The sequence below is a fragment of the Pyrus communis genome, chromosome 8 (genome assembly GCF_963583255.1).
Source record: "Pyrus communis chromosome 8, drPyrComm1.1, whole genome shotgun sequence".
Taxonomy (NCBI): domain Eukaryota; kingdom Viridiplantae; phylum Streptophyta; class Magnoliopsida; order Rosales; family Rosaceae; genus Pyrus; species Pyrus communis.
Window position 1 is genome coordinate 24,755,720 of NC_084810.1, and position 21,310 is coordinate 24,777,029.

The window sequence follows — 21,310 nt, forward strand, 5'->3', positions numbered from 1 at the left end:
AAGAAAATTACCTTGCCAACCCATGATTATATTTCATGATTACAGGTAAGAAATATGGATCCCTTCAATCTTCCATAATCCATATCACTTAAAAGCATTTAGCTAGATATGAGCTATTTGATTTGATCTAGTCAATGAGTCCACAATGGTGAAAACGAGTTACTCAAATCGAATACCTTTAACATGGCTCAAAGGTTCCATATTTGATCCGAGGCTTATTTTGGTTGGGTTTATTTTTCAAAAAAGAGACTAGTTGGTGGTCTTATCATGGTAGTTCATTCTTTCGGAGGCTGATAAGACTTACAGAGACATTTTGACATTTTTTTAACCATCATCGGGTGATCCACCAACGTCAAGAATCAAACTCAAAACATGCTTATTTTAGTTGGTTAGAAACATATAATATGTTATTCTTAAAAGAATTGATAAGGATAGTGAATTTGAAAGATTTTAATAGTGTCGAGCATGTTCATGCTTGGATGAGTGAAAACTCTTAAATAAAGTAAATTTTAGGGAGATGTTAGCAATCTTTCACTCGTACATTTTTATTTAATTTATTCATTTTTTTCACTATTTAAATATTACTGTGGAGAAAATAATCAACCAAATTAATTAGAAACCTTTTAACCGTTTAATTAATGTTTTTGAAATTTTTGTATTTTAACTGAGAAATATAGTTCGTTTATTTATTAAATGATGTATAAACGATTTATTTTTTATTTATTTTTATAGAAATGATTTTTAAAAGGTGAGCTAAATAGAAAGTAAACAATGCAGATATAATTGTGCAACATTTGCATGATGAAAAGCTAATAAATTAAACGAGAAAATCCAAATAAGAAAGGTGTTGAAATTGCTGGTAAGTGGATTTGTGTTTATGTACTCAGCGATCCAACCGCCTTGCTTCCGGTTATACTTATTCTGTAATTGATCTCCGTATAATTCACAGCTTCGGCGCTTGTAATAAAGTTCGTCGCAGCCCAAAAACTGTAGAGGTTCTTTGGCATTCACCTCCTTTCGGTTGTATTAAAATTATACTGATGAATACTGATGGTGCCCTTAAGGGTTCCTCAGGTACGGTGTGCTGGTTATGGAGGGGTCTTTAGGGATTTTCAAGGTACAATGCTGGATGCTTTTTGTGCTAATCTTGATATTCCTAGCTCTATGGCACCAGAGGTTATGGCTGTTATCAAAGCCATAGAGCTAGCGTGGCTTCATGATCGGAAACATGTATGTATTGAGGTTGATTCTATGTTGATTTTGAATTTTTTTTTTTGCTCGCCTAATCTGGTGCCCTGACGGTTTAAGGTGGAGTGGAGAAAAATTGTTTGTTTTGTTTGTCTCAAATGCAGTTTCGAATCTCTCATATCTTTCCTGAAGGTAACCAAGTTGCAGACGCTTTGGCTATCAATGATGTTTCTGTTTCGAATTTGGTTTGGTGCGATTTTCCTCCACTTTTTATTATGAACTTTTGCAATCGGGATTTTTTTGAGCTTGCCTAATTATCGTTAAAAGAAGAACGTAAACCCTACAAGGATTACATTCATCAATTAACGACTATTAACATAAACCCTACCAAGATAGTATCCATCAATTAACGAATATTAATGTAAGCCCTACAAAGATAACATCCATCAACGACTATCAACATACACGATCGCGGCAATGCTCTAGATTTCAAATTACTTTTTAGAGAAATCAAAGTCGTGATTTTAATTAGGGATTTTGCGTGTGTACCACTTGACCTTATAAGCATGTGCGATAATTCTTCATGAATTTTCAATTTTTACATTTTACCATTGGACTCTCTTAACTATTGAAATCTACCACCTACGTTACTTTCAATCAATTTTTCTTTTAAAATATGTCGCATGCCCTCATGTGTGGAGGGATATTTTTGACATTCAATGTTTACCATAATTTGGCGTTTGCCCAATAAATCTGCACTCATTATCCTCCATTCCTCTTCACTTAATGTCAAGGTCGATGTCAGCAATCAATTTTCACTTCAATTCTTCAACAACCCTTGCCAAAACCAAAATCAAAATCAAAACCAAAACCAAAACCAAAATCAACTTCTCTCTTTCTCTTCATGACCTATCTCCACTGCTACTACAAAAAAAAAGCCTTTTGCCTTTGTACAAATTGATTCTAGTGAGCGCTAGAAAGTGAATTGACAAAAATATTCCTCCACGTAAGGGGCACGTGACAAGTTTTAACGGTAAAACGGATGAAAGTAACATAACTAGCAGATTCTATCAATTAAAAGAGTCAAGTGGTAAAAATTAAAAGTGCAAGCGGTATTGGCGCACATACTTACAAGTTCATGCAGTACTTATGCACAATCCCTTTTAATTATTTATATTTAATTCCTACTATTGTTATTATTTGCTCACTTGACTCACATCCAAAAAGTTTAAAACGCTTGATCTCCTCATCATAAAAGTGATCGACCTCGGTCCAACATTAGAAAAAGTATGAGCATGCAAAACTTTTTTCCTTAGTATTAGAGACAAAAATCTCATAATATCAACATCTTTCGTAATCTTTTAAAAAGAAAAGCGAGAAAACTATTCGTGTCATCGAACTTTTTTCCTTCTCTTGTGAACAATATCACCCAGTTAAGTAATGATATTATTGGGGAAGGGTGTATTTCACGAACTAAAGCGTTTTTGTTAACATTTCTTTCGTATTTCCTTTTAGGTTCTCATTAATTTGTCACATGTAGTTAATAGTACTTATCGTAAAATAAATAGGTTTAATCATTTTTGTTGAGTAAAACAATGATTTTGTAGCTTGAGCAATATGCATGAGGTCTTATGTTCGATTCTCAAGTCTTAATATCGCTTGTATAGAAAAAGAAAGAGAATAGGATAACATCAATAGGACTTCTGTGCTGGTGTGGAAGAAGCAATCGAGACGTCTATTTACAAGCCAACCAATATTTCAACTAACCCTAGCTAGGGTCTCAAAGACACGTTCTAGAATTTAGAATTCCCCATGGAAAACGCAATGTACCAATTCACAACTAAAGTCAAATATTTCGGAGGGTTCTACCAGTTACCTACCGGTCTCCCCTTCTTCCTTAGACGTCCCTACATGGGGCAGACCACAGTCCCTGGCCACCGGAAGAGTCAGCACAATTTGTTGCTTTGGCTTTTGGCGCACTCCAAGCTCTTTATTCATTTGATAATTAATCTTAATCACATGTATATACCTAATCAGATTGTTTATTACATCCTTTGCGTAGGTGAGATTAAGTCATATATATTACTGGCTACATACATCTCTTGTATACGTAAATCTCCCTTATGAAAGGATTTCTAAATGTATAGGAGACGTGGTTCACAAGATGATGGTAAATAGAGTTCATATAGTTAAATCGTTTTCCTCTAAAGAGATAAATAAAACAAGAAGAGAAATATTTTTTTTCCTTATGCTAAAAAATGATTTGGTTCTTATAGTTGGAGCGGAGTTTTAATTTATTTTTGTGATTTTAGGTATGTAATTTATTATGTGGCAATTCAAGAAGCTCGTTTGGAAGTGTTTTGCATGAAAATATTTTTTGAACTAATTCTCAATAAAAATGCAAGTAAATTCTGAAGAAAAAAGAACACTTAATTAGCACATAATTGGTACTTCTTGCAGAAAACATTTCAAGTGCTTTTAGAATATAAAAACATTTTTTTCCAAAAAACTCTTTTAGCGATTTTAAAAGTACTTCCAAACGAGCCCTTAATTTTGTTAAGAAAATTACTATATGAGCGAAAAATGCGAGAGTAAATTGGACGAAGGTTCTTTAAGTCACTAAATTGTATTTTTTTATCGAACTTGTTTTAGTAAGGACATCTTTTTGACCTCACATGTGCCCCCTATTGTGCTAATTCTATTAAAAGAATCGACAAATTAAATCGTTGTTCTTGATTTTCAATGTCTAATAATCTATAGGACTTAAGTGAAAAGTGAAACTATTGAAACCAAAGTGGACTTCGTCACATTACAGATCGATAATATAAAAAATATAATTTGGCCTTTTCTTTCATTGGAAAATATAATTTATTTCAGATCATAAAAAACAGTTATGATTAAAAGAATATGATTATGATGGATTTGTTACATTTTCTCATCTCCACTACATTTTAACTGATTTTTCACATTTTCTGATCTCCTCTACATTTGAAACATGTGAGCGGCTGACCTTGTATTGGCACATAATGAAGATAAGAGTAATGCCAGGTAGACAAACTTTTTAATTAGTACATTTGTAAATCATGTTATGTGATACAAATAGAAAATAAGTACATTAATCAACACTTAAGTAATAATTCAATCGACAATCACGTCATATAGTTTATACAATATAGTTTAAATAGATGATTTCCCTAGCATGGCTATCAAGATTTGATATCCACTACATTTGGTTGATTTGCTTTTACTAAATATGAATAAAAGAATATGAGAATACATGAGACAATTTATGTAAACATTTTTATTTTTATTCGTTCCTCTAAACTGTTGGTCTAAGTTTTGGGGGAACACGTCACAAAATTCTTACATAAATTATCATCAAACAAGCATGCGTAGATCACTACACAAAACAAATAGGAACTCAGAGAATATGACATAATACAATAGACCAATCACTCAATTTGAGAATTGAACAGAAGCATACAAGGACACTAACTAAAACCGCCTTCATACAAATATTGGAGTAAGTTATGTCCCAACGAATAAGGAAACAATATTATACGACAAAATACAATAGACCAATCACTCACTAAGAAGAATGAGCAAAAACAAAATCGCCAGCAAACAAGCAAAACATGTAACAATAACACCTACTAATCGAGTATTGTTATACGTAGCTTGTAACATCCCGTCCCGAAACTAAAGAAACGTACATTTAAATTTACGTTATTACCCCTAGTTCGTTCGTGTACGATTAGTTTTGTGTTGTGTGATGTGGTGGGACCACACACACTCATACACTCTCTTTTCTCCCGGGATTCTCTCCCTCATTCCCTCACTCTTTGTCTCTCTGTCTCTTCTCTCAGTCTCTCTCTCTCTCTTCCTCCCCGAGTTCACCTTCTTCTTCTTCCTCTACACACGGACACACATACAAACCTAATCAAATCTTCACCAAACAAGAAACCAAGACCACCATCGTGTTCGTGGAGCTGAGAGGAGTTCAAAGGTGCCATTTTCAGGTAAGGATATCGTTGTTTTCACGTCGTTTCAACGAGGTCCGATTATTGCACTGTTCATGCAAACCTAATCTAGCTTGTTTTAGGAGATTCTAAGCTTGTAGATGTGTTTGTGAGGTCCCAAGGAGCCTCGGAGTGGTTCGTTGGGTGAATTTGGACGTCGGGATCGTCCTGTACGAAGTTGGCCGATTCTTGAAGTTGAAGACAGGTATGATCTAGCAATTTTTAGGCCTTAAAACTAGTCTAACGTTGTTCTACTAGTCCTAGGCTTCATTTTGGTATAAAGAACGTGAAATTTGGTTGAAAAACGAAGGAGAAAACAAGGTTTGAAAATTACCCAGTTTTCCGGCGCCGTCGCCGGCGCCGGAGGTTCGCCGGAGAAGAAAGGGGAATATTCCGTTAAGTCTAACGGAATATTCCTAACGGCAGTGACAGAATCCGGTTAGATTTGACGGAATATTCCGTCAGTTAACGGAATATTCCTGACGGCGTCAACTGACGCCGTCAGTGTGCAGTGCACGTGGGCCGCGCGTGGGGGCGCGTAGGTCCGTGCGGGGTCAGGCGCGTGGGGGCGCGTGCGTGGTCCAAAATTTTTTCTAAAAATATGGGTGTGATCCTGAGGTTGTGTAGATCACATTGGTATATTCATTTGTCCAATTTGAGCAATGTATGAGAAGTTATTACGAGAAGTTGCTTAGGTGCTTTTAAATTAATGTTTTCGTAACTTTGTCGCGTATAGGTGATTCGTTTTCCGAGGACGAGCGTACACACTCGAGGCAGGGGGGCTACGACCCTTCTAATTATCAGTGAGTGGGCTTTTGTTTTCCGTATATACCTATATACATATTAATTCCCAGAAATTAAATAGAAAAGGTTATTGTTTTATGCCATGCATTATATGAATGTTGTTTACGCATCATTGCATGTATTATTGGTGACATACATACATATATACATGTGTATTTGGTGCTGTGGATGCACAGGTAAGTGCCAGGTAAGCGGTATTCAGGTGGTTATACATTCCTGTTTATTATGCAATAGTAGTTGAAATGCTTAGAGAGCTCATAATCTGCACCCCCGGTGTTAGTGCTCCCGTCCAGGGCCAGGGCACAGCCTTCACGTGTATGTTCACCAGCACCGCATGCTCGTCTTGGATCCAAGTTAGGTGCAAGCCTGTCGTAGAGATCACATTAGGTGGTTCCGACTTGTAGGTGACCCGCGATTTATCGCACAGCTTCACGTGATCGTAGCACTAGAGCATACATATATATTACACCCAGCTTGTCGTGCAGACCACGTTAGGTGGTTCCGACTCGTGTGCAGATTCAGTGATTGAGTTGAGCGTGGAGCTCTAGGTGCAGCGGTACATGTCACGTTAGGTGACTCCCGGCTGCCAGATTATATATTGTGATGTGATTTACGCTTGAGCATTTACATTTATTATGAGATTCTATGGTGGCATATTCTCAAGCATGAATGGCATATTGTGAGCATGAATGGCATATCATGGGACATGATTGACATATCTATACATACGTATATATGTTCATTTTCTGGGAAGTATACAGGTTTTACGGCGAGGGGTTAGAACGTATTTTGCTAAAGAGTTTTCAAAGAACTTTGTTTTTGCCCACTCACGCTTTTGTTTTGCGCCCCTCCAGGTTCTAGTGGTCTAGAAGGTTCGGTGGTTTTCCCCAGAGGGCGTCCCGGCAATTTCTGACAGACACTCACCATTGTAGGGTCACCTTCGGGTGTACATATGTCGTATCTTTTCCTTTTGGACTGTTGTAGACTTGCTCTGAATTGTGTCTCACATACACTACTACTTTGTATGTTATTAGGTTTTTTAATTATTCGTACTTTTATATTACCTTCTTAATTAGCTTCCGCACGCGCACATGGTTACGTCACCTTCGTGTGACGGCCAGCACGCCCTGATCTCGGTCGGGGTGTGTCAGCTTGGTATCAGAGCCTAGGTTTGGCAGTCCTGTGTCTTTGTGAGTATTCTAATAGTTGGTGTCTTCTGTCAGAATCATGCCGCCTCGTCGGGAACCACGTCGTTCAGATGAGTCTAGTTTTCCTGATCTTACTCAGTTGGGGGAAGTGATTGCCACAGCCCTTCAAACAGTGATGCGCCCTCCCCAGAGGACTCCTCTGGAGACTATGTATAACCTGAAGTTGGATAAGTTTAAAGGTAATGAGGGTCACGAAGGCGCAGAACGTTGGTTAGAACACATAGAGAAGACTTTTCGTGTGTTACATAACCAGGGGAACCTTCCTATGGATAGGTGGGTTGAGACAACCTCTTGGTTTCTGGAGATGGAGTCTGCAGCTTGGTGGGAGCAAGAACTTCGTAGGTTGACTCCAGCTCAGAGGACCGATTGGAATGTTTTCAAAGACGTGTTTCAAAGGAGATTTGTACCCCCTGAGTATATCGACCGTAAGAAACAGGAATTCACTTAATTGAAACAGCGAAAAATGACGGCTAACGAGTATTATCGTAAGTTCACTGATTTATCTCGTTACTATCCTGATGTCGCTGGTAATCCGGCGGAGATGCTTCGTCGTTTTCGCTTGGGCACTAGAAAGAGATGGCGTTCTATGGCCACTACTACTCACTGTGAGTCCTACCAGGAGTTCTATGAGATACTGTTGAGAATAGAGGACTCAGAGAATATGTCTAGTGACAGTGACGAAAAGAAAGATGAAAAGGGGAAAAGTCAAGTGTCGCTTGGGCCTCGCCAAACTCAGAACTTTAAAAGGGGTGGTGCCAGTTCGAGTTCGTCTAGTGGTGGTTTCAGTGCCTCTGGACAAGGACGTGGAGGTAGATTTTATGGAAGTGCTCGAGGCCAGAGACAAGGTGATGGTGGCCGAAACCGACCCCCATTTTGCCGTAGGTGTAATAACCGACACTTCGGCTAGTGCAGGCAGATCAGCGGTGCTTGTTTCACGTGTGGACGGTTGGGACATAGAGCGATGGATTGTCCCCAGGGTCAGCAGCAGAAGCCGCAGCAGACCTTTCTGCCGCCACCTGCACCGATTCGGCAAATCCAAGGTCCGAGTACTTATGGGCAAGCAGGTAGAGGTGGTGCCTATCACTATCAGGGTGATGTTGTTCCCTATGCTCCGGGACCGTATCAGTACCCCCAGGACCCGTATTCACAAGGTGGTTATCCCTCGTATCCCAGCAATTACATGCCGTATCCTCCAGCTCCAACGGGTGGTTCTCAATGGTACCAAGGAGGACAATATCAGCAGGGTGAGATTGCTACTAGTAGTGCCGGGTCTTCGAGACAAATGGGTCAGCCCAGTCAGGGGCGTGGAGCTCAAGGTCGCGGTGTTCAAGCGAGCAGAGGTCGTGGCGGACGACAGCAGGGCCAGGGGCGTATTCACAATATTTCCCTGCAGGATGCTCAGAACAACCCGGACTTGATAATGGGTACGTTAAACATTCTTGGTTATTTTGCTAGAGTCTTAATTGATTGTGGAGCTACACATTCCGTTATTTCTCATACATTTGCTCAAGTAACGCAACCTCGCCCCACACCTCTAGGGTACGATTTAGAGTTCGCTATGCCTAGAGGAGAGAGATGTGTTGTAGATTGTATGTACCCAGGATGTCCAGTGTTAGTAGGGGGTGTTGTTATGCCCGCTGATCTTATCCCGTTAGATATTGTCGATTTTGATGTGATTTTGGGCAACGATTGGTTGCACTTCTATCGTGCCAACATTGATTGTTACGGGAAAGTAGTTACGTTTCACCGTCCTAGATTACCTGAGGTTACTTTTGTGGGTGAGCAGAGTGGAGTAAGACATGGTGTTATTTCAGCTTTGCGAGCAAAGAAGTTATTGTCTAAAGGTTGTCAGGGGTATCTAGCTCATGTGGTGCTAGAAGAGACTGTTCCTAGTAGAATTGAGGATGTGAGAGTGGTCAGACACTTCCCTGATGTTTTTCCTGAGGATTTACCTGGTTTACCCCCGGATCGAGACGTGGATTTCAATGTTGAGTTGCTTCCAGGTACCAATCCTATTTCTTTAACTCCTTATCGTATGGCTCCTGCTGAGTTAAGGGAATTGAAAGTGCAGTTACAGGAATTAGTGGATAAGGGATTTATTCAGCCTAGTATTTCACCTTGGGGCGCTCCAGTGTTGTTTGTGAAAAAGAAAGATGGGACTTTGAGGCTGTGTATCGACTACAGACAATTGAATCGGGTGACGATTAAAAACCGTTATCCATTGCCTCGTATCGATGATTTGTTTGATCAGCTGAGAGGTGCTTGTGTATTTTCTAAGATAGACTTGAGGTCTGGGTACTATCAGCTGAAGATTAGTAGGGATGATGTTCCTAAGACGGCGTTCAGGACTCGTTACGGTCATTACGAGTTTTTGGTTATGCCGTTTGGGTTGACGAATGCACCAGCAGCTTTTATGGATTTAATGAACCGGGTATTTCAACCTTACCTGGATAGATTTGTCATTGTCTTCATTGACGATATTCTGGTGTATTCTAAGTCAAAAGCGGAGCATGTCCGACATCTTACTTTGGTGTTGAAGAGGTTGAGAGAACACCAATTGTATGCTAAGTTTAGCAAGTGCCAGTTCTGGTTAGATCAAGTCGCATTTTTGGGGCACATCATTTCTGCTCAAGGTATTCTTGTTGATCCTCAGAAGGTTGCAGCTGTAGAGAGTTGGGAGCAACCACGAACCGTCACTGAGGTGAGAAGTTTCATTGGTTTGGCGGGATATTATCGGAGATTCGTTAAGGATTTTTCGGTAATTGCCTTGCCACTGACGAGGTTAACAAGGAAAGATGTTAAGTTTGAGTGGAATGATAAGTGTGAGCAAAGTTTCCAGCAGTTGAAGCATTGTCTTACTAATGCACCTGTTTTGGCACTCCCAGACGATAGTGGTGATTTCGAGGTTTACAGCGATGCTTCCTTGAATGGTCTGGGATGTGTATTGATGCAGCATGGTAGGGTGATTGCTTATGCTTCGCGGCAGTTGAAAACCCATGAGATGAATTACCCTACACATGATTTGGAGTTGGCTGCTATTATCTTTGCATTGAAGTTGTGGAGACACTATCTTTACGGAGAGAAGTGCAGGATCTTCACAGATCACAAGAGTCTTCAGTATCTCTTCACCCAGAAGGAACTAAATCTTCGTCAACGGAGGTGGTTGGAGTTGCTCAGCGATTACGATTGCATGATTGATTATCACCCTGGTCGTGCGAACGTAGTAGCCGATGCACTTAGCAGGAAGTCACATGTTCGTATCAATGCGTTGTACGCTAGTCGTATTCCTCTTTTGGTGGACTTGCGTACTACGGGAGTAAGGTTAGAAGCAGAAGATCGAGAAGTGGCATTACTTGCTAATTTTCAAGTTAGGCCAATCTTAGTTGATCGGGTGCTTGAAGCTCACGTAGCTGATGAACATAATCAAGAACTAATCCGAGCTCGAGATCAAGGAAAGAGGCGAGATCTCAGAGTTCGTGATTATGATGGCATGTTGATGTTAGAAGGTAGAATGTTCGTGCCTAGTAATGTGGAGTTGAAAAAGGAAATTCTCGATGAAGCACATATCTCGGCTTATGCTATGCACCCAGGAGCAACTAAAATGTATCATACCATTCGACCATTTTACTATTGGCCGGGTATGAAAAGGGAGATAGCTGAGTATGTGAGCAGGTGTGCTGTTTGTCAACAGGTTAAAGCAGAAAGAAAGAAGCCATTTGGGCTATCGCAGCCGCTTCCCGTTCCAGAGTGGAAATGGGAAAATATCACTATGGATTTTGTATACAAGTTGCCGCGTACACATAATGGCTTTGATGGCATTTGGGTGATCGTTGATCGGCTCACTAAGTCGGCACATTTCATTCCAGTGAGAGAGAAGTACTCTTTGAGCCGGTTAGCAGAGCTGTTTATTTCAAAGGTTGTGAAGTACCATGGTGTCCCTGTAAGTATTGTCTCGGATCGTGATCCACGATTCACATCAAAGTTTTGGGTAGCCTTTCAGGAAGCTTTGGGTACGAGACTACTTTACAGTACGGCATATCATCCACAAACGGACGGACAGTCTGAGAGAACTATTCAGACCTTGGAAGATATGCTGCGAGCATCGGTGTTACAGTTTAGTGATGCTTGGCACCAGCGGTTAGATTTGATGGAATTTGCTTACAACAACAGTTTCCATTCGAGCATTGGCATGGCGCCATTCGAAGCTTTGTATGGTAGATCTTGTCGCACTCCGTTATGTTGGTCAGAAGTTGGCGAAAGAGTCTTGGTAGGTCCGGAGATTGTCGAGGAGACGACTCAAAATGTTCAGGTAATTAGGTCTAACCTGAAAGCAGCTCAGGACAGGCAGAAAAGTTTAGCAGATCGACATGCTACGAACAGAACGTATGAGGTCGGAGATTGGGTATTTCTGAAGCTTTCACCGTGGAGAGGTGTTGTGCGGTTTGGAAAGAAAGGGAAGTTGAGTCCCAGGTATATCGGACCGTACATAGTCACAGAAAAAGTTGGTGAGGTAGCTTATAGGTTGGAGTTGCCTCCGGAGTTGGCTAAAGTGCATAACGTTTTTCACGTGTCTATGCTCCGACATTACGTTGCTGATCCATTGCATGTGATACCTCCTCAACCGTTAGAGATAAATCCAGATTTGACGTACGACGAGGAACCGTTAACGATCTTAGATTGGAAAGAAAAGGTTCTGAGGAACAAGACGGTGAATTTGGTGAAAGTTTTGTGGAGGAGTCACTCGGTTGAAGAAGCTACATGGGAGACAGAAGAACGAATGAGGGATTTGTATCCTAGATTATTCTTTGACTATTAGGGGTGTATTGAGGTTGTTTTGAATTTCGGGACGAAATTCTATTAAGGAGGGTAGGTTGTAACATCCCGTCCCGAAACTAAAGAAACGTACATTTAAATTTACGTTATTACCCCTAGTTCGTTCGTGTACGATTAGTTTTGTGTTGTGTGATGTGGTGGGACCACACACACTCATACACTCTCTTTTCTCCCGGGATTCTCTCCCTCATTCCCTCACTCTTTGTCTCTCTGTCTCTTCTCTCAGTCTCTCTCTCTCTCTTCCTCCCCGAGTTCACCTTCTTCTTCTTCCTCTACACACGGACACACATACAAACCTAATCAAATCTTCACCAAACAAGAAACCAAGACCACCATCGTGTTCGTGGAGCTGAGAGGAGTTCAAAGGTGCCATTTTCAGGTAAGGATATCGTTGTTTTCACGTCGTTTCAACGAGGTCCGATTATTGCACTGTTCATGCAAACCTAATCTAGCTTGTTTTAGGAGATTCTAAGCTTGTAGATGTGTTTGTGAGGTCCCAAGGAGCCTCGGAGTGGTTCGTTGGGTGAATTTGGACGTCGGGATCGTCCTGTACGAAGTTGGCCGATTCTTGAAGTTGAAGACAGGTATGATCTAGCAATTTTTAGGCCTTAAAACTAGTCTAACGTTGTTCTACTAGTCCTAGGCTTCATTTTGGTATAAAGAACGTGAAATTTGGTTGAAAAACGAAGGAGAAAACAAGGTTTGAAAATTACCCAGTTTTCCGGCGCCGTCGCCGGCGCCGGAGGTTCGCCGGAGAAGAAAGGGGAATATTCCGTTAAGTCTAACGGAATATTCCTAACGGCAGTGACAGAATCCGGTTAGATTTGACGGAATATTCCGTCAGTTAACGGAATATTCCTGACGGCGTCAACTGACGCCGTCAGTGTGCAGTGCACGTGGGCCGCGCGTGGGGGCGCGTAGGTCCGTGCGGGGTCAGGCGCGTGGGGGCGCGTGCGTGGTCCAAAATTTTTTCTAAAAATATGGGTGTGATCCTGAGGTTGTGTAGATCACATTGGTATATTCATTTGTCCAATTTGAGCAATGTATGAGAAGTTATTACGAGAAGTTGCTTAGGTGCTTTTAAATTAATGTTTTCGTAACTTTGTCGCGTATAGGTGATTCGTTTTCCGAGGACGAGCGTACACACTCGAGGCAGGGGGGCTACGACCCTTCTAATTATCAGTGAGTGGGCTTTTGTTTTCCGTATATACCTATATACATATTAATTCCCAGAAATTAAATAGAAAAGGTTATTGTTTTATGCCATGCATTATATGAATGTTGTTTACGCATCATTGCATGTATTATTGGTGACATACATACATATATACATGTGTATTTGGTGCTGTGGATGCACAGGTAAGTGCCAGGTAAGCGGTATTCAGGTGGTTATACATTCCTGTTTATTATGCAATAGTAGTTGAAATGCTTAGAGAGCTCATAATCTGCACCCCCGGTGTTAGTGCTCCCGTCCAGGGCCAGGGCACAGCCTTCACGTGTATGTTCACCAGCACCGCATGCTCGTCTTGGATCCAAGTTAGGTGCAAGCCTGTCGTAGAGATCACATTAGGTGGTTCCGACTTGTAGGTGACCCGCGATTTATCGCACAGCTTCACGTGATCGTAGCACTAGAGCATACATATATATTACACCCAGCTTGTCGTGCAGACCACGTTAGGTGGTTCCGACTCGTGTGCAGATTCAGTGATTGAGTTGAGCGTGGAGCTCTAGGTGCAGCGGTACATGTCACGTTAGGTGACTCCCGGCTGCCAGATTATATATTGTGATGTGATTTACGCTTGAGCATTTACATTTATTATGAGATTCTATGGTGGCATATTCTCAAGCATGAATGGCATATTGTGAGCATGAATGGCATATCATGGGACATGATTGACATATCTATACATACGTATATATGTTCATTTTCTGGGAAGTATACAGGTTTTACGGCGAGGGGTTAGAACGTATTTTGCTAAAGAGTTTTCAAAGAACTTTGTTTTTGCCCACTCACGCTTTTGTTTTGCGCCCCTCCAGGTTCTAGTGGTCTAGAAGGTTCGGTGGTTTTCCCCAGAGGGCGTCCCGGCAATTTCTGACAGACACTCACCATTGTAGGGTCACCTTCGGGTGTACATATGTCGTATCTTTTCCTTTTGGACTGTTGTAGACTTGCTCTGAATTGTGTCTCACATACACTACTACTTTGTATGTTATTAGGTTTTTTAATTATTCGTACTTTTATATTACCTTCTTAATTAGCTTCCGCACGCGCACATGGTTACGTCACCTTCGTGTGACGGCCAGCACGCCCTGATCTCGGTCGGGGTGTGTCATAGCTTATTTGCTATCTGTATCTTTAACAAAAGTCAAACCTACTTGTATAAGTGCTACATAAATCTCGTCTTATATAAGATGTAATCAGCAATATAATTGATAAATATGATTCTAATAATCTCGTTATAATATTGCGATTATTAATCGCGTGAATGTGAAATTCACTTATATATTTAGATACCAACTTGTATGAGCTAGATATAGATCAACAACGAATAGTACAAAGAGTTTTAACATTTTCATACCAAGAGAGAAAGGAAAGAAACGACCTCTGCATGAACAATATATTTACATTGGCATTTATGCACCAATGAATACCTACCTAACAAATAATAAATCATATACATAGATGGACAAAAATAGTATAGAGAAGGAGTGAAGTTGAAGAACCCGTGAAGAGGGAAGAGGTGTATAACTAAAATAGCTTATTGTGAGTGTTTCAAATATCGATATATATATGTAAAAGTATCAATAGATATATTGATATTGATTGGTTGTCTTCAATGAAAATTATAGAAATTTGCAATGAATGGGTATATCAACACATTCAGAATTAGTTGAAATTAGAGAAAATTTTTACCAAAAAAAAAAAAAAAAGAAAAAAACCAAGATTCGAAATCTGCACTGGGTTCTGGTAAAATTTCTATAGTGAATCGATAAATATTGTCAATATTCATTGATTTACCTACATCTTGCCGATATAGTATGAAGTTTGAATTTCAACCCTCCTCTATATCTATCCTTGATTTTTCGGATATTCCACAAAAATATCGATAATTTTGTGAATATTTTAAATAAAACTGCCACGTGACGTCTTGCTCGTGCTAATAAAATAATGACATATGAACAAAAACATAAGTATATCCTTATTTTATTAGCACAATATACTTTTATAATTAATAAACTTTTATGGTAGTACTGTAATCTTACCCTACAAGTTTTATGGTAGTACTGTAATCTTGCCATTCTTTTATGGTAAAAACTTAAATATATCTTTATTTGATTTGCACAATATACTTTTATGAAAGTACTGTAATCTTACCATACAAGTTTTATTTAACAAAACTCCTCCTTAATTTATATGCCTTTTGGCATGGTGGAGTTGCCGCGGGGTAGTGTGGATTTTGGCACTTTATTCATTACCAACTTATTATATAAATAAATAAAAGGGACGGTCCATAAATCAGCCTGCTTTCTTTGCGAGGATTCCGCTGTTTTTAGCTTAAGCAAGAGCATTTTTGTTTTGGCTGCATATATAGCTGAACAGTAACATTTATTTAAATATTTTCTCAATCATACGTGTTATGACAATGTTGCCAATGATTTTATAAGGATTATTTCATATTTGCTTCCTAAGCTATTGGGATTTCCCACTTTAGTCCTCCACCTTTGTTGATCTTTAAACTTTTAAAAATGTGTCTAATGAGGATAGAATGTAACTTTCGTTGTAAAAGTTGACTGAATAACACATAACCCAATATTGAAGGACATTTTGATAACTTACCCACTTGCTCAAAATGTCTTCTATCGATTAGCACGCGACCACTTTGGTATAGAAGTAAGCATTTAAGCTAAGAAAACGGTCAAAACCAAGTCGACAAGTTTTGTTTGGAGATGCTTTTTAATCGTCACTAAAATTGACAAATTAGAAAAAATATTCCTCACCTTGAGAAAACCTATTATAAGGAAACTGTGTGGTTTGTTCTAACTAAAAACAAAATAAATTGCACTTGTTATTAATTTTGTCAACTTTTGTAACCGACGTCACTTTTTTCCTCATTTAATAGATTTTTAACAGTTTAGAGGCCAACTTCAAACAAAAACAAATTTAGATTAAAGTAGAACGATCATTAAAATTTGGGGACTAAATTTGTAATTGAACTCCTATGATAATATTCAAATAAAGATGACTAAAGATATTATACATGACAGTTTTAGTTACTTTATTATATTGTTTAATTGTTGTATTTATTTGCTGGATTAGGGTGCAAAGGGCGAATCTAGCGGGAACTGCTGATGGGGTTTTGGGCCTATATTTTTTTGCCCTAATTTTTGTTTAGAAATCGATGCACTCGTGTGCAAAGCATACTGACAAAATGCACCCTCACTCAGCTACAAGCTCACAACAATTACAAATATTTTGGCAGACTTGGAGTTTTAGGGTTTTGGAGTTTTTGAGTGAGAGACCCCCGATCGAGAGAGATCCCCAAACCCTATGTCCCGCGGGCCGCGCCTTCTCTCAGCTTTTCGAAAATTTCTATTTTTATACCATACCACCACCACCACCACCTTATTATTTTAGTGACTCAAAATGGCCGTACACGCACGAAACGCGTAAACAAAAAATGAGTTATCTATTCGCTTTGAAATGCTAAGGTAAATTATATATTTAAATTAAATGTTGTAAATCATTTTATGTGATTTTTAATGATTAGATTATTACTTAAATATTGATTGACTAAAATGGTTTGTTCAATTTAACGAAGGTTTTTCACGTAATAACTAAAATGGTTTAAGGTAAACAACTTAATGGACCACTTCTATCGATTTTTAATATCAAAGACCAAAATAAGGGGTTATAACAATCTCATAGACCATTTTAACTAAAAAGTCATACTAAAATATTGACACTTGCAAGAAAAATCCTAATTGGATGGCCTCTTGGAAAGCAAGAATTTAGTATTTAAACATACAATATGTATTTGGAGGAGCAGCTTATCGGGGACCAATACACTTACTCAATGACGAAATTCTTGTAATAATTATAGTATATATTAGTTGCTCCATTCTCTCATGCAATAGATAAATTTTTTAATGTGCTGAAAACACGACCTGATACATCAAATGTCATATATAATTGGTTATATATATATATATATTTTTTATTAAGTTTCAAACTAATTGTGTTATTATATTTAATATATCAGACCTTGTTTCTGTCACACCAAAAATATATACATGTAATGAACGTCCACCACTTTAAAGTCCTTGCTTGGTTTTTTATTAACTTTTTCAGTCTTACAAATATTTTTTTTAAGCCTGTTTTATTCAATGTTATGACGTATGAAACCTTGCTTAATTTCTTGTTCCTCTTTTTCTATGTAAATATATAGTGGAGTATTATTCAACATAACTTCTATATATATATATATATATATGATAGTCAATGTATGAAGAGGCCTTAGTAATCACGCAAGTCGAGTAAATAATGATATATTATGTTTTCAAGTGAAAGATGAAAGGTAGAAGTATTGATAAATATTTAAATACACTAGATTCGCATACATGTTCAAGACAAGATGGAAAAAACTTGTAATAAGTAATAACAATTGGAATATTTTTGCTTCTCCAGTGATGGTGATGCTGACACTCAGTACGGCGGTTTGGTGGTATTCATTTTCACTTGAAAGTGAGAGGTCTTGGGTTCGAATATCATGAATGGCGAATTTGTTACCAAATTAGGCTACACATTGTGTGGCTTAGTTGAACTTCCTCTCCCTTTAGTGTAAAAATATCGATGTACTAAAAAAAAAGTGATGGTGATGCTCATCACTTTATTTATTATCATTAGATGAGTTTAAATTTCTATTTATTATCATTAGATGAGTTTAAATTTCGAGATCTGTGTAGTGGATAGACACAAATCTCAAAAGGGTGGTGCTACCCACACACTCATTTTTTCTTCTCACACACTTCTTGTTAATTTTTGTCCTTTGTCTTCTTCAATTCACAACTGAAAATTGAGAGGGATGTGTGGGAGGTAAAAAGGGGTGTGTAGACCCCATTTCAAAATTTGAACTCATTCAACAATGATAAATATGATGGGGAGCGTTACCTCCATTTAAGGATGGTGAACAAAAATACACTCTTACAACAATTTAAAGAGAAGTACAAGAGACAAATTCTCTTTATCCAACATTGACTGATATATTTCAATGCCTTTTTATTTTGGTCATGTATAACCTTGTTGATATATATTGAGTCGATCTCAAACTTGTTTTTAATCTATTTGTGTTGGGATTTGAAATTGTGTTTCCAAAACTACCAAGGAATATATCCTACTTTGAATTTGGTATTTAATATGCTTGTATAGTACATACAAAAATGACAGTGATGAAAGCAAATAATCACATTATACATCACATTTCTTGTGGATAGAAGGGAGAATAATATAAGAAAATGACTCCTACATATAAAAAAATTATCCTGTAGAGATACTTAAATTGGACTAATGATCGATTTTTAGGTTTCGTCGTAACATTATTTCCAATTACGTAAACATGAATATATACTTAATAGTAGATGTGATATTACATTGGATGAACGCTTTGTACTCCTATCTTCTTTCTTCCAACGTAATTTGATCATGAAACATTGTAAAGTGTCCATTTTATAGGGTCCTTTTTAAAGTTCATTTAAGAAAGCAAATCAAACAACTCGAAAATCGTTTCGTCATCTAATTGTTATTAAATAAATAGGTAAACTCAATGTTTTTATTAATTACTAAGAAAATAAATCGACAAACTCAAAAATCATTTAATCATTTAATTGTTATTAAGTAAATATATCAACCCAAAAAAATCAACCAACTAAAAAGCGTTTAACTTATGTAGCTGTTATCAAATAAAAAGTGTGTTCATTATTTTGACCATTAACTATTGCAGTTATCACGACGTTAAACAAATGATTAAATACTTTCCAACGTTGTTGAATCTAATACTTTGTAGCGATAATCTTTAAATAATAACTTAGAAAAGTAAATATTTCCAACCATACTTCTGCCTTATTACAATATGAGAACGTGAACAAAACATACTTAAAAAAGGTAAAACAAAGAGAAAACTGGCTAACATTACTCTAACCCAAACATTTTTGGGCAATTAACAAAATTGTAAACATTAATAAAATTATTCAGATATTTTCACATAATTCTACAAGGGTATTAACAATCAAAACCCTATAATAAAGAAAGGAAGAAAATCACAATCACGTTTCAGAGACGTACGTGCGGGGTAATCCGTCCAAGTTTCCAACCAAATGCCCCGAAATTGCCAGAAATTGACACGCGAGAGAGAGAGAGAGAGAGAGAGAGAGAGAGGAGAGAGAGAGAGAGAGAGAGAGAGAGAGAGAGAGAGGGAGCATATCCAAAGTTTGACTGGACCCAGAATTAGAGAAAAAAGATGGGGTGGCATCACTCCCCACAATTTACTCTCTCTCGACTTTATCTCTCCTCTGCCCCAAAAGCCCACCAACTTGTCTTGTATTATATTCTTGTTTTCTGTCTCACTTTACTTCCTCTAAAGCATCCTTCCCTCCCTCCCCTTCTTGTCCAAGGCCATTTTTTCTTTCTTTTTCTGTTCTTTTTTTCTCACCTTCCAAACAGAACCATTCATCATATGACACTTCTGAGTGTCACATTCACAGGAAATATTTTTGGGGTTTCTGCTTCTTCTTCTGGGTTCTAAAAATTCATCACTCAAACACCAAAGAAAAAAGAAAAAACAGAAGAAATATTATTAAGGTTGTATCATGTGAAATGCTATATAGTATGTACTACTACTGTACTTTGGTTTGATGTTTACCAGAGACCCGACAGTTCTGAACATCGTATCCAGAGACTCTGTCAGCTCCGAGGTCTCTCTCTCCCCCTCCTTTCTTTTTCTTCACCATCTCTGACTGCCCATTATTTCTGAGCACTTGCCCCTTAAGTTGAAGCCCTACTTTTTCTTTTTTCCATTAATATCATCATCTTTCTCTATCATTATTCATTCATGTTATAATTTTTCATGGTATTTTCTAGCTCTTAAGTCTTAAATGTTGTGTTTTTGATGGGTTTCTTTCAAAGTTTGATGCTTTCATAAATTTTTGATGCTTGACAGTGATTTCCACCGCCAATCCCACCAACCCTTTTGTTTATTTTAATTTTCTTTTTCTGAATTTTAATTGGGTTTTTTAAATTTTCAATTTTGCAGCTTCCAAGCAAGCCCCACTTGATGAAATGTGTGGAAGAAATGATATGGAGGTTCAGACTTTTAGCTCAGATCTGGAATGAAGAAAACTGGTTGAGTTTTAGGTGAACGAAAATTGTATAGTTTTTATATTTTTCTTCATTTTCAGAAATCTGCAAAAAAACAAAAAGATACCTTTCTTTCATGGAATTCTGAAAGGTTGATGATGTTGAAGAGAGATTAGAAGTTCAGATCACAACAAAGGATGATGGGATTTTTTTCCTTTCTGCTTTTGTTTGTTTTTCACTTCAACCTGCTCCTAAGTTTGACCTCAGGCGCCAGAATTTTGTCTTCAAGCAGCGGTGGCGGTGGCGGTGGTGATGTGGTGGAGATGTTGTATGCATTCAAACAATCTTCTGTTGTATCTGATCCCCACGGCATCTTATCTGATTGGAAACCTGATTCCACCACTCCTCTCTGCTCATGGAAAGGCATCACCTGCTCCTCCGACGGTGCAGTCACCTCCCTCAACCTCTCTAACGCCGGTCTCATTGGCGGCCTCCACCTTCCGCCTCTGGCCACCCTGCCGAGCCTCCAGCAACTTTACCTGCAGGGCAATTATTTCTCTGCTGCTGATCTCTCTGTGTCCAATGTAGCATCATGCAGACTTGAAACCGTTGACTTGTCCTCCAACAACATCTCCCAAGCGCTTCCAATCCGATCGTTTCTTCAGGGCTGCGACCGCCTTGTTTTCGCTAACCTGTCTCGAAATTTAATCCCCGGAGGCGATCTAGGGTTTGGTGCTTCTCTGCTTCAGCTGGACCTCTCTCACAATCTGATTTCGAATGCGGATTCGTTGACTTGCAACAGTCTGAACTTGCTCAATATTTCACACAACAAGCTCACCGGAAAGCTGAGTGATTCTTTCTTGTCCTGCAAGAATGTATCAACCCTTGACCTTTCATACAATAGCTTT

The 21,310-nt window shown here is 38.5% G+C and overlaps 1 protein-coding gene across 1 annotated transcript in view; it reads left to right on the plus strand.

Moving 5' to 3' along the window:
* Positions 1 to 19,582: 19,582 nt before the first annotated feature.
* Positions 19,583 to 21,310, plus strand: part of LOC137742727 (receptor-like protein kinase BRI1-like 3) — a gene marked incomplete in the record, with an annotated part of 3,418 nt that continues 1,690 nt past the window's right edge. Inside the window, 2 exon segments of the mRNA XM_068482669.1 lie at positions 19,583 to 20,020; positions 20,359 to 21,310. Of these exon segments, the coding sequence (XP_068338770.1) occupies positions 20,600 to 21,310 (711 nt within the window).